This window comes from Epinephelus moara, chromosome 22, assembly GCF_006386435.1.
Source record: "Epinephelus moara isolate mb chromosome 22, YSFRI_EMoa_1.0, whole genome shotgun sequence".
Lineage (NCBI taxonomy): Eukaryota > Metazoa > Chordata > Actinopteri > Perciformes > Serranidae > Epinephelus > Epinephelus moara.
Window position 1 is genome coordinate 39,379,179 of NC_065527.1, and position 13,715 is coordinate 39,392,893.

The 13,715-nt window shown below is 37.6% G+C and overlaps 1 protein-coding gene across 1 annotated transcript in view; it reads left to right on the forward strand.

The window, feature by feature from the left end:
• The window catches only part of LOC126383560 (F-actin-uncapping protein LRRC16A-like), a 93,651-nt gene that overhangs the window by 32,288 nt on the left and 47,648 nt on the right, over positions 1 to 13,715 (forward strand). The window contains exons 4-11 of the mRNA XM_050034074.1: positions 2,620 to 2,679; positions 3,021 to 3,142; positions 10,753 to 10,850; positions 10,938 to 11,008; positions 11,540 to 11,613; positions 11,884 to 11,959; positions 12,893 to 12,981; positions 13,233 to 13,327. Coding sequence (XP_049890031.1) covers positions 2,620 to 2,679; positions 3,021 to 3,142; positions 10,753 to 10,850; positions 10,938 to 11,008; positions 11,540 to 11,613; positions 11,884 to 11,959; positions 12,893 to 12,981; positions 13,233 to 13,327 — 685 coding nt within the window. The remainder of the gene's footprint in view (positions 1 to 2,619; positions 2,680 to 3,020; positions 3,143 to 10,752; positions 10,851 to 10,937; positions 11,009 to 11,539; positions 11,614 to 11,883; positions 11,960 to 12,892; positions 12,982 to 13,232; positions 13,328 to 13,715) is intronic.

The window sequence follows — 13,715 nt, forward strand, 5'->3', positions numbered from 1 at the left end:
CTAATTCGACATGCAGACTGAAGGAGCCGGGGATCGAACTGCTGATCCTCCAATTAGTGGACAACCCACTCTACCTCTGAGCCACAGCCGCCCCAGGAAGCCAGACTCCATTGAGGAAAACAGTAATTTATTATCGCTGAACACAGGAGCTGCTGGTCTGCCGCTATGATCAGTTAGTTTGTGTAATGGTGTGACTTTGGTGTTTGAAAGGGTTTGTACGGATTCACTGAAGTCACATAATAGCACTAACTAACTAACTGATCAAGGCAGCGTTAGATCAGCAACTCCTGTGTTCTGGGAAGTAAAATTACTGTTTTTGTCAATAGAGACTGGTGGCTTTAAAAAGGTCAATATAACGACTTTCATTCCCCCATCAGAAAGGGCTGCCTGACATAAAGGTAAAGCAGTGAAAACAAGGTAACTGTATCATACACTTAAATTGATATGGGTTTTTTTCAGGTGGCTAAATTTTATTTTATAGCTGACCCCATAGGTGTTTCTAGCCCATTTTGGGGCTAAATTGAATCCCAGCACCCCTAAAATTTGAGGGGTTTTTTAAAATTATTTTTTTTACTGTATATCCATTTTTAACAAGCTAGAAAAGTGTCAAAACCATACAGTACTTGGTTGCAACGTAATATTTTAACAACAAAATTACAACAAAAATGGTTTGATCCCCCCCATCCCTCCCACCTTTCCCTGACTCAGGCTCTGAGCGCTCTATCTGCACAGAGTGGGTGGTATGCAGTAGTGGTGTTAAGTACCTGGCTTAAACCAGGATATGTGGCACATTTCTTAACTTCTACCACTCAATACCAACACATTATTATCATTACCAGTCCTCATTTTTGATGCATTTAATCGTAGGTCACTGTTTATGTTGTTAGGCAGGAGTTAGCTGATGTTTTTCTCTAGCTATGAAACGTTACAGGTGGTCAGTACCACTGTCCTCTCTTTGAATTGGAATGAGAGAAGCTAGCTGTTGTGTCATGTGCATGTGTTAATATTAAAGCCAAGGTGCTACTGACTAGCTAACTGACTGGATGCCCATTAACATTATAACTCCTATTGTGTGTATTTATTATTATTATTTTGTAGATTTCAAGCACTTTTCTTTTTTGAAGTGTATTTTTATTTATGTATTTGTATTATATAATACAGACAAGAAGGAAAAAGACAGAGACAAACATTGAAAAAGTCAATTACTGTTAATGTGTTAATGTTACATGTTGTGCATTGCATTTCAAATAAAAGTCCAAAAAATGAGTCCAAGGTTCATTTTTGGTATTTTTGGTACTCACTATAGGGGGCTGGTTTACTCCAGAAACATACATACTGTTTATGTGTATGTTGAGGAGCTGCTTTATCAAAATGAGTTGTCTTCCCCCAGAAATTAGGGTTACGATATGTTTCTTTTATGATTCCAATCCATTACTCTTTTGCTGTGGCTCAGCATTTAAATAACCTTTATCAGATTTGATGGTTTAGTCACAGACTTTCCCAAAAAGTGTTGTGCTTTTCTTTCACAAATGTGGGAATGAAATTGCGTTAAAATGTACAAAACAGTAAAATTTATCTTGGCTGGCCGGGCAGCTCTCTGGGTGCTCAGCACCCCTAAACCTCTGATCCTAGAATCGCCCCTGGCTGACCCCATTCACAGCACAGCAGCACATTGCTTTATCTTCCTAGGTGGTACTTCAGTCTGCTTCTCCAAACTGGGGGCATGCTGACTGACTGTAGGAAATACACTGACTGTGGATAAGTACCTCATACAACCCTGCCTCAAAAAAATTTAAATATTCCTTAAAGCTTTCCCTTCACTGGAGCTGAGGGGCCCAGGCAATGAAAAATCAAAAATACACAAATGTATGTGTCCACGTACACTTGGATATATAGAATGTTAGATATCGTGGACAACCAGATGTGCTAACAAAACAGTAACAGCTGGCTGTGACCTCAAGCAGCTCTCTGTTGAATTCAGTTGTTCCAAAATACAGCTGTGCAGTCAAATACTTTGAAACTCATGTCATCCTTCCCTCTTCTCCCTTTTATTTGATTTTCTGTCCTTCATCTACGCTTTCATCTGTAAAATGAAGGCGTGAACCCCCAAATACAAATATTGTGGCTTAGAAGCTCAACATGTAGGTGAGGTGACAGGTGGATTTGTCTCCATGTGGGGGGAAAAAGTGTTCCCACATTGTTAAAATTTGAGTATTTTTATATGAAACCAAACTTCAGACATTAAAAGCCATTAACCCAAAGAGTGTGTGCGCGTGACCTGAAATCTCTCTGCGTCCAGTAAATGAAAGATTTGACTCACACACACTGTCTGTGGCCAGTAAACATTTCCTGGGAAAATTCTCCACTTCTCCAGGAAGTGAACTAGTTTAGGTTTTTCCTGAGAAGTGTTCACAATGTGGAGAGCACATTTTTCCTTTGGGACAAAAAAGTTTCCATTTTAAGTTGACTTGTTAAATGAAAAAATAAGGCAACATTCTGCTTTTGTGTTTTTCATAAACATGTTGCCTTATTTGATGTCTCTACGGATGTGATGTCGAAATAAAAGAGGTTGATAATACTGTTTAATTTCACAATCTGTCTCCTCCTTTTTTATTTCAGGTTGAACACTCCTTCAGCTTCCTGGATATCCAGGGAATCAGCAGCAACAAGCCCACTCAGGTACACACTGACAATAGTGCAACACTTATTGTGCAGTACAGTGATGACACACCTGACCACACCTGGACCACAGCTTAAAAGCTACACACACACACACATACACACACAAGAATCACTGATGTCTTTTACCACCACCTGTTTCGGGAATTATCCCAGCATTAAAGATTTATTGATTAATTCTTTAAACACATGTTGTTTCAATGAGGATAACTGGTCCAGCTGTACTCACCTGCTTAGCCTGTTTCGGGGAATCATGATGACAGCGTGGATTCGTTTTATCACCTCGGCAGCATTTTGACTCATTTGTTTCATGTTGCCTTGTTTGTGTCGCCCCCCTGCAGCTGCTGTTGGAGTACGAGCGCGGTCCATGGAATCTCCGGCTGGGCTCGGCGGAGGAAGTGGACGAGGTGATCGCTCACATTGGTAGCTGTGTTCACCGGATCTGTCCCACTGGCTCACCTGTGTAAGTTTTTTTTTATTTTATTTTTTTATTGACAAATGTATGAAACAATTTGGCACAGTACAGTGTCTTATACAATTATAGAAGCTACAGCAAAGCCAAGTTTACACAAATAATGAAAATAAAGAAAATAAATACATAAGTGAATTAAAAAAAAAAAAAAAAGGAAATAAAGTGAGAGAACTAGGGGAACTCTGTGAGATTAAGCTCCTCTACTTAATTATAAAGCTTCACAGCAGCCAGCCTGTATTTTTCTTCATGCATTTTAGAGATGAAAAATAATGGCATAACTCCTTATGAAAAACATATATTTGGGGTTTTGTTTTCATGATTTTTTTTCTTATGTATAAAGAATTTTGCAAGGATGATGTATTAATTCCAAGGATCTTTAACAGGCATACCATATAAAATATTCTCTTTTGTTAAATTAGAGAAATTGACACATTTAGGGAATAACCAGTCATGTAAATCTTCCCAAAAGACATTAATACATTTACAATCATAAAATAAATGTTCCGTAGTTTCAATTTCATCATTACAGAATGAGCAGTTGTTATGCTCTAAACCAAAACGACATCGTAAAAATTCAGCAGAAGGGTGTATTCCATTAAGAATTTCAAAGTGAACTTCCTTTATTTCGGTGCAATTGGATACTTAAAGAATTTGGACTTTAAATTCTCAGCTTCCTTTTTAGAGAATAATTGTAGAATTGAGTTTCTGTTTGTTGAGAATGGATATAATTCATTAATAAAGGTTTGCCGGATTGTGACGTTAGGCAACTTTAAGCTATTGAGATTATGACCATTCACCAAAAGTGAAGGAAGATTTGGGTTAATATTACTTTGATGTAAGTTATTGGACATTATAATTATAGATTGAGGAATTGCTTTGATTACATTATCGTATTGCCTTCTGTCATTAAGATTAAATTTGGAACAGAATTCTGCAAAGGGTATAATATTTCCAGTGTTATCTAACAAATGCATTACAGACCATATTCCGTTCTCTAACCAATCTTGGTAAAATATGGATTTATTTCTAAGTAAGACATACCTGCATTCCATAGTGGGGTGTTATGAGGACTAGGGCTGCCACTAACGATTATTTTCATTGTCGACTAATCTGTCGATTATTTCTTCGATTAGTCGACTAATCATTTCATCGAAAAATGTGTTAAAATATTGAAAAATGTCGGTCTGTCTCGCCCAAACCCTAACATTACGTCATCTAATGTCTTGTTTCGTACTCACGCCGAAGGGTTTTAGTTCACTGTCACGGGAGAGTGTGTAAAGCTGCCAATATTGGAACATACGAAGCTGCAGTAAGAGTATTTTGGGGTACTATTATAGTACTTTTCTATGAAAAATGACTCAAACCGATTAGTCGACTACTAAAATAGTCACCGATTATTTTAATAGTCGATTAGTCATCGATTAGTCGACTAATCGTGGCAGCCCTAATGAGGACTAAAATTATGCTTGAAAATCATTTTCCAGTATAGTAAAACCTGTTGATGGAAGGCAGATAATTTGATGGGGAGCCTTTTAAGATCAAAGGCACATCTAAGGAGAAAGTTAATGCCTCCTAAACTCATAAAAATATGGTTTGGGATGTGAAGCCATTGGCTATTTTCATCTCTTAACAAGGATCTTAGCCAATTAATTTTAATGGTGCCATTAATACAATCAATATCGATGGCTTTAAGACCTCCGTCCTCGTATCCTTTAACCATAATTCCTTTTCTGATGTAGTGTGTTTTCCTGTTCCATATATAATTGAAGTTTGCTTGGTTTATAGTCTTTATTGCACTTTTAGAGAGTGATAGCGAATAGGCTGGGTAAATGAATCTTGAGAGGCATTCCATTTTTGTGAGGAAAATTCGACCAATAATAGCGATGTCTCTTTGGGACCACATATGTTCTGCATTTATCTAAAGTATTCCAAATGTTGAGGTTATCTAGAGTCTTAATGTCCTTAGTAATGTGTATGCCTAAGTATTTAACGGTTGATTTAACAGGGATATTATGAATTGTTGTTAGAGGGGAATTATGGATTGGTAATAATTCACATTTTTTAAGGTTTAATTTTAAGCCAGATGCCTTGGAAAAGAAATTAATTGTATTGAGGACTTTGGGGATTTATTCAGTATTTTTCATGAATGTGGTTGTGTCGTCAGCCAGTTGGCTAATTGCCAGTTGTTTGCCTAACACAGTCAAATTTTCAAAATCTGTGTTTTTTATAAGAATTGAAAGCATTTCTGCTGCTGCGATAAATAATAAGGGAGAGATGGAAGGTCCTTGCTTAATTCCTTTATTAACTGAGAATCTAGGACATGTTCCTTGTGGTAGTATTATATTATATTATATTATATTATATTATTACTTTCATTAAGGTTGTTGTAAGCTATTATCATTGCCGTCTGTCCTGCATCTCTCTCTGTCTCTGTCTCTCTTTCTGTCTCATTGTGTCATATGGATTACTGTTAATGTATGATGTTGATCTGTTCTGTACGACATCTATTGCATGTCTGTCCGTCCTGGAAGAGGGATCCCTCCTCAGTTGCTCTTCCTGAGGTTTCTACTGTTTTTTTTCCCATTAAAGGGTTTTTTTGGGGAGTTTTTCCTTATCCGCTGTGAGGGTCATAAGGACAGAGGGATGTTGTGTGCTGTAAAGCCCTGTGAGGCAAACAGTGATTTGTGATATTGGGCTTTATAAATAAAATTGATTGATTGATGTTTGATAGTATGACTGTACTATAAAGAAGTTTAATCATGTTCATAAAGTTTTCTCCAAAACCAAATAGTTCTAAGGTGCTAAAAATAAACTTATGTTCGACTGTATTGAACGCTTTAAAAAAAATCTAAAAATAAAATAAAACCTTCTTCTTCAATTAGATGGTTGTATTCCAGCAGGTCAAGCACAAGCTGTATATTATTATGAATTGATCGCCCTTTAAAACCAGATTGTGTATCTGAGGTAATTTGTGTGATACCAGATTTCAGTCTGTTTGCATAAATGTGTGTTAAAATTTTATAATTAGTATTGAGCAAGGTTATGGGTCTAAGATTGTCAATTAATTTGGAATCTTTACCAGGCTTAGGGATGAGAGTGATCAACCCCTGCTGCATAGTAGTTGGAAGAATGTGAGATTCAGATATTTCTTTTAACATACAAAAAATGAGGTCTTTAAGATGTTCCCAGAAATGTCTATAGAAGTTGCTTGTTAGACCATCTGAACCTGGGGATTTGTCTAATGTTAAACATTTCATAGCTTTTTCCACTTCATCCATACTTATCTCAGCCTCGTATATGCTTTTGAAACACTCATCAATTCTGGGGATCCACATTTTTAATATGCTCAAAGAAAGCATCAGCATCTGAGGGTGAATAAGAAGAGGAGTACAGTTCACTGTAAAATTTAAAGATTTCCTTAGAAATTAAGTCTGGGTCAGTACATTCTTGATTATCTATCAGTAGTGTTCTTATTGCATTTCGTTCTTGTCAACTTTTTTCCAGTCTACAAAAGTACGCAGAACTCTTCTCTCCCTCTTCTATCCACTTCGCTCTCGATCTAATATATGCTCCTTTGGCTTTAGAAAGATAAATGTTGATGTTGATGTTGAAAGGGAAGATTGCAAGAGTATAAGTTTTTGTTGGCTGTTCTCATTTAGAGAGGATTTATTAGATACCAGTTATTTCTGTGACATAGGGCCTTAATTGTTTTTGAAATTTCAGAAAACATACTTTTGTTTTGGTTAGGGTTATTATACCCATACATTTTTCCTAGAATCAGAAAGTCATCATTAGCTTCAAGGACACATAGTATCCAGTGACCTAAAGGGTCTCTATTTGTGATCAAAACTTTCCCAGGGAAGTTGTTTAATAGTATGGCGACACCTGCAGATCTATTTGTGCCATAACTAAAGAAATTTTTTTTACACCCCATTGATTTGACCAAAATTTTTCATCCATGTCATTTGAATGTGTCGTGCAGGAGATAACATTGCACTTTTCATTTTTGCAAAAAAGGAAGGTTGATTTTCTTTTAATAGAATCTCTTAGACCCCTAGCATTAAGTGAAACAAAGGAGAACTTAGAATTGAAAAAAGACATAAAAGAAGGAAGGATTGGACGTTAAGTTTTGGAATTAAGCACTAATATACTGCCCCAATCCAACACTATTGAGTTTTATAATAGTTGAAAAACAAATCTTCTTGTCCTTCTGTAGTAAGTGGTTTAATGAATTTATGAATGTAAACAGCACTGATAAGTGAGGTAAGTGGTAGAATATGATTTCGGAAAAATAGTGCACCTTTTAAGTTATATTATTTACCTCTCGCACGACCTTTAAACTGTGGTCCACATAAAGTGCTGAACTACTTTCAGAACTACTTTAAAACTACGTTTCGAACAGCAGCATGTAATAAACATATTTAGCTTATAACCTATCAAAGTAGAAAACCTGAGAAATCTGAGAACATTTTAAACCTGGAGCCTTTCAAGAGACTCTTATTTAACTGAGAGTGTAAGGCACATTTTGTAATGTGTAGATAAACTAATCTAGTGCAACCCTAAAGCCACTGATGTACCCCACATGTCCTCTGTAGTACACATTCTTCCCAGCAGCTCTGGCTTGCTCCATCTTCGGCCACGCAGCAGCACGAGCTTCACGGTCAGCTTTGCAGAAATGATGATGGGGTGTGTGAGGTTGAAATAAAAGATAAAGTCCGCATACCAGAAGCTGGTCCTTGAAGAATTTATTCGATGTAACGTTTCGGGCTCGAATAAACATCGAATAAATTCTTCATGGAGCAGCTTCTGGTGTGCGGACTTTATCTTTTATTTCATTCTTACTTTTTGGTCCAGAACCCAGCATTAAGTCTTTTGGGATGTGCGTGCTGTCTTTACCTGTTTATGTGTGTGAGGTTGAGCCACTTGTCAGTTGGCAAAAGACAAGACGTGATTGGTTTGTTTCGATTTACACCCACCCCAACAGTCCTACTTTGAAAACACAGCCAGCATGGTGAGGGGGGGGTTTGTCAACTCGTGTCGCGTGTGTCTGTGTAGGAGCCTGAATGAATACTCCATGAAGTATCGGATGACATGGTTTCATCAATGTTATCATAGCGTTTTGGTACACAGCGGCTACCGTTGTTGCAATACGCAGTAGAAACAGTGAGGCGTTAGAGTGCGCTATCTATTTGAATGCAATATATGATTTCAACGTTAGATGGGAAAAATTCCTACACACTGTGGCTTTAATGTCTCATCTGTGTTACAGTAAGATTTCTGCTTATGGTTAACAATTTGTGCACATTCAGAGCATACCCCACATGTTGTATGACTGTGTAAAAGAAAGGCTAATTATAAAACTGTGAAAATGTGCATGTAGGACTAAACAGGCATTAAGAGGCAGAAGCACACAAACAATCCCCAAGAACACCTCAATGCTCCCCTTGTCAAAAATATTGAATCCAGCACCCCAGTGACAATATCTGAACCCCCCCCTTGGGGGCCAATGTTGCCCTCGCTGAGAGGCACTATGAGTTACTAATCAGTTAATGAAGACAATCTGTATATTGACTAGTCGATTGTCTTTTGCTGCTTTCAGAGTCCTGTACTATGAGGCAGGATTTGGAGCTAGTGAAGTAACTTCAGGATTAACTTTATGATTTTAGTACTACGAAGCTGCTTCTCTTTCTACGGAGATAAATCACTGTGTCAGCTTTAACAGCTTAACTTATGGTCAGAGTATTGGATCACAGCCCGTCAACACCCCGACCTCTGACCAAACAGATTACTGAAGAAAAATGTGTCCTGACATGGACAAAAGTCCAGAATTTAAGGTAAAAAAGAGTTGCCTATATATTATTATAGGTCTGTAGAATCATTTAATTGTTCCAGGGCTCTATTTCCACTGGTTTTAAAATAGAGCTTCTGACAGAAAGGTTGTTTACAACACTAAACATGTGATTTTAGCAGGATTTTAACTTATGCAAACTTTATTTTAGTCTGCAGTGATAGTGTTGCTATTTTTATGCCTCTGCGCTGGTGATAGCCATGGCTAGAGGCATTATGTTTACGGTTTGTCCATCAGTACATCTGTACATATGACGTACATCCATATGTACGTATTTTGTTTTGATTTTGTTGTTTAAGGGTCAAAGGTCAAGGTAACTGACCTTGAGTCCATCTAATTCTCGTGAATGCAATATTTCAAGAGCAGCTTGAGAACATTTTTTCTTCTTCTTAGGCACAAATGTCCGCTATTAACTAATTTGTTTTTTGGTGGTCATAAGTCAAAGGTCAAGGTCACTGTGACCTTGTCTGTCTTACTCTTGTAAATGCCTCAATGGAATTTCTTTAAACTTGTCACAAATGTCCTCTTTGACTGGAGAGTAAACTGATTCAAAATGTGTGGTTGAAGGTAAAAGGACAAGGTTACTGTGAGCTCACAAAACATGATTTTGGCCATAACTCAAGAATTTGTATGCAAAAAAAAATCACAAAACTTCACACAAATGTCTAATAGGATAAAAAGATGAAGGTCAACTTCACTGTGACATCATAAAAAAAGCCAATACTCAACGTCATATCTCAGGAACAGAGGGGGACACATTTGGTTAGGTACTGAATTGGCGACACTAATGGTAAAACTGTGCTGATTGTATAGATCTTCTGTGCTGTCGGGGGGAAGATGTGTGTGAAGCATCCATGTTTTCACAGACATGGATGTAAACTGTAAGTGAAACTTGACTGGTATGCAGAGGCAAACAACCGCGGGGCAGTTATTCTAGTTATACTCTGATTCCATTACTGCAGCTCAAAATAACATGTGATGAGAACTAGGGAAAAAAAGATTAAATAATCCACACACCTTAATTGGCTCCTGTTATTATAAATACTAGGCGACTTTTCTGCCCTTTACTTATGTAGCAGAAACAGTCTGGCATCATTTCCAAGTGTTCTATGTGACACATTCAGAGTTGTTTTGTCATCATCCAATGAAATAGCCAAAAATACTCACTCTATACTAATTTCATATATAATAATAATGCCTACACATATTTTGAATCTTGGACGATTTTAAATAGTTTGAAAATTTATTTTCAGTGTTTCTACATCTTCTGTTATAAGATTACAGGCTGTCATTTACATTTCACACCAATAACTATAAAGGTCCATAGATAAAATGTCCCTGCAGGTAAGTACTTCAGCGTTTCATGTCATATGATGTGAAGTACTTCATTCATGGTTCTGATGATGTCGCTCGCAATTAACACCCCCACCTCTTTCATATGAACGGGCTTGTGGCTGGATAGGAAAACACAGAGTTGACTGAACTAGTTGATGATCAGCTTCATAGTACTGAATCCAGACAGCCAGTGTGACGGGTTAGTGAAGCCAGATAATAAAAAAATATCCTGTGTAAGTTTTACTGGTTTTCTCTGGACACTGCTTCCATGCTTCTCCTATCTATTTGTCTGTGAAACCTGTGTGAGAGGAGAAGATACACAAAGATTCCCTCTCTGAGATTTAAGAGGTTCTTAAAAGTTCAAAAATTATTATTATTATTTTTTAATTTCTTCTCCCTCCGTCTTTCTGTAAGGAAGAAAGTTGATGAGGAAGTTGAGTCTGAAGCCTCCAGAGAGAACAGCGGCCCTCCAGGCCTTGTGGGATGAACAGGGCTCAGCAGATCTGGGACCCTGCGGTAAATCCCCAAAATGTTAAAAACGTGTTCAGTGAAATGTTTAAACTGTATTTAAGTTTTAAAAGTTGTTGTCTTGACTCTCTTCAGGTGGTTTTTCTCATCAGTACTGGTGTGTGTGTGATCACCTAGGTCTGCCGTACAGAGAGGAGGTCCAATGGGTCTGTGCTCTACACTGAAATCATTATTCTGTTTTATTCATGTACTTTGTTCTGTCTCCTGTTTTTTCAGCAGTAAGAGATTTTTGCTGTTTTTTTACACTTTTTTTGGATACACTGCCAGGTTTTTTCCTTGCTACAACAACTTCTTTTTCCGCAAAATTTTTACCTATGTTTCTAATATTCGTGTCCCTGTGTGGGTTTCTGTTGCTTCCTCATGTGATGTATTTTCTTTAGTTTGTCCTCCTGTGTTCCTCTGCTTCTTGTTTTTTTCTTCTGCTTCTTCGTCTATTGATTCTTCTACTTTTTTTATTCATCTGCTTGTGTTTCTTTTTTATTTCTCACCTTTCCTTTCGCTGCTACTTTTTCTGTGACAGTTGCTGCACCAGTTTAACTCCATCTGTGCTTTAATTGTCTCCTTCTTTTTATTCTTTTTTGCTGCTGAGTTGAGTTGAGATGTTTAAAATTCCCTGAACACACCATGCTGAAGCTGTTTCCTCTCATCTCACCTGTTGTCACCTTCCCCTCCTGCAGGATGTGGACACCATCTATCTCACTCAGGACACCAGAGAGCTTAACCTGCAGGATTTCATCCATCTGGAGAACAGGTATGTAATCATGCGAATTTAACTATGATTCTGACCAAGGTGATGACTAACAATTTTACCCTCTGGTATGCATCATTTGGTTTTACCAACACATCATGCAAAACATTATTATTTTAATCTGTGTTGTTTTGTGTTTGATTGTTATTATGTTTTAAACATCACTAAATGACACTTTAAAAAAAAAAAATCCGCATAAAAAAAGTTCATTCGTATTGCTACTCTAGGATATAATGTCTGACAGCTGTAACTGTTATGTTTTTCTTTCTGCAGGGATCTGGTGGCGATCATCGCAGCTCTAGAGTACAACCAGTGGTTCACTAAACTCTCTGCCAAAGACTACAAACTGGTAACACTGATACAAACAACTCTGCTCTCTGTCTGTTTTTTATTTGAAAAAAGGTGAAATTAAAACGCTAAGTTTGTTAAAAGTATTGATACTTAGTTAATTTTTGATACGTGTTTAAAACAATGCAATCTCCTTTAATTATACATTCGATAGTAACTGAAAGTACCCAAGGCTAATATATTACAAATGTGTTGGTATGTGTTCAGTGACTTTTTCTGTACCAGCACTGTGTGCAGGTTCTTGATTAAAAAAAAGAAGAAAAACAGATTTTACTGTTGTGTGTGTTTAGGATTTTTTATGCCCTTGCCAGTGTTAGCCATCCATCCGCCTGTCCCATTCTTGTGAACATAATATCTCAAGAACATCTTAATGAAATGTCTTTGGCACAAACATCCACTTGGGCTGAAGAATAAGCTGATTACAATTTGGTGGTCAAAGATAAAAGCTCAAGGTCAGTGTGACCTCACGAAATATGTTTTTGGCTATAATTCAAGAATTCAAATTCTAATTATGAGAAAACTTCACACAAATGTCTAATCGGATAAAATGTGCTGATTGTATAGATCTTCTGTGTGTGAAGCATCCATTTTTTCGCAGACATGGATGTAAACTGTGAGAGATGTAAACTGGTGCAGCCGCAGAGGCGGTAATTCTTGTTTCTTTTCACTGTGGTTTCGACAGAGGTATTTGGTATCGTTTTAAAGTTTTAAATTCTGGTATCATGACAACATTAGTAGAAACCATTAAATATGATCAGATGGGACGTGAAAAATTCTCAACTGCTGAGTGAACTATGACATCCAATCACTTAAACAAAAAATCCCTGGCAATACAGTGTACATTGAGCTAATTGTGTTTTTGCCTCTTGAAAATCTCACTGAGATCAAATAAAATCAAAGGCCTGTGTGTGTGATGTGTGTTTCTGCCTTTCAGTCGACCGATGTGTGTGAGCAGATCTTCAGAGTGGTGGCTCGATCCAGCCGGCTGGAGGAGCTGGTCCTGGACAACGCTGGACTGAGAAGGTTCAAACAAAAGAGCTGATGTCCATGTGCATTAATCTCACTGGATGCGTTTTCTAAGTAACCTGATCAATGCATTCTCAGAATCAAAGTCAAATAACATTAAATTAAGTGTTTGTCAGCAGGACACAAAGTCCATTCAAGATATCAGATGTTTGTTAGCTTGACGAAAGGTGAGAGGTCGTCGAGTTTGACAACCTTAAACACTCTCTAAACGTTGTCACTGATTGTGTCGTTTTGTTTCTTCTCTACAGTGATTTTGCTCAGAAAATGGCCAGCGCTCTGTCACACAACCCCGCCTCCACGCTGCACACACTCAACCTGAGCAACAACTCATTGGAGGACAAAGGTTAAAACACACTCACACTGCACGCTGTTCTTATTGTGTAACCTTATCGCTTTCTAAAACATGCAGATCTCTGATTCTGTTAAAGGGATTGTTCTGATCTTTTGAAGAGGGTTTGTAGGAATTATTTGTCCACAGTCAGTGTATTACCCAGAGAAGATGTCAGTCAGCATTAGGGCTGCCTTTCTCTTTCTTTAGAACATATAAACTTTTGTTTTGCTTCAGAAAAGCAGTTCTGAAGAGAGCTCCTTGCTCGCTCCGCTCACCTCTCTGAACACTCAGCAGCCACTCCCCGTCTCATGCACATGCTGCAGTCACAAACTGAAAATGAGCGACACGCAAGAGGGAGAAACGGTAAAGGAGGATTTATGCCTGGTACACACTACACGAC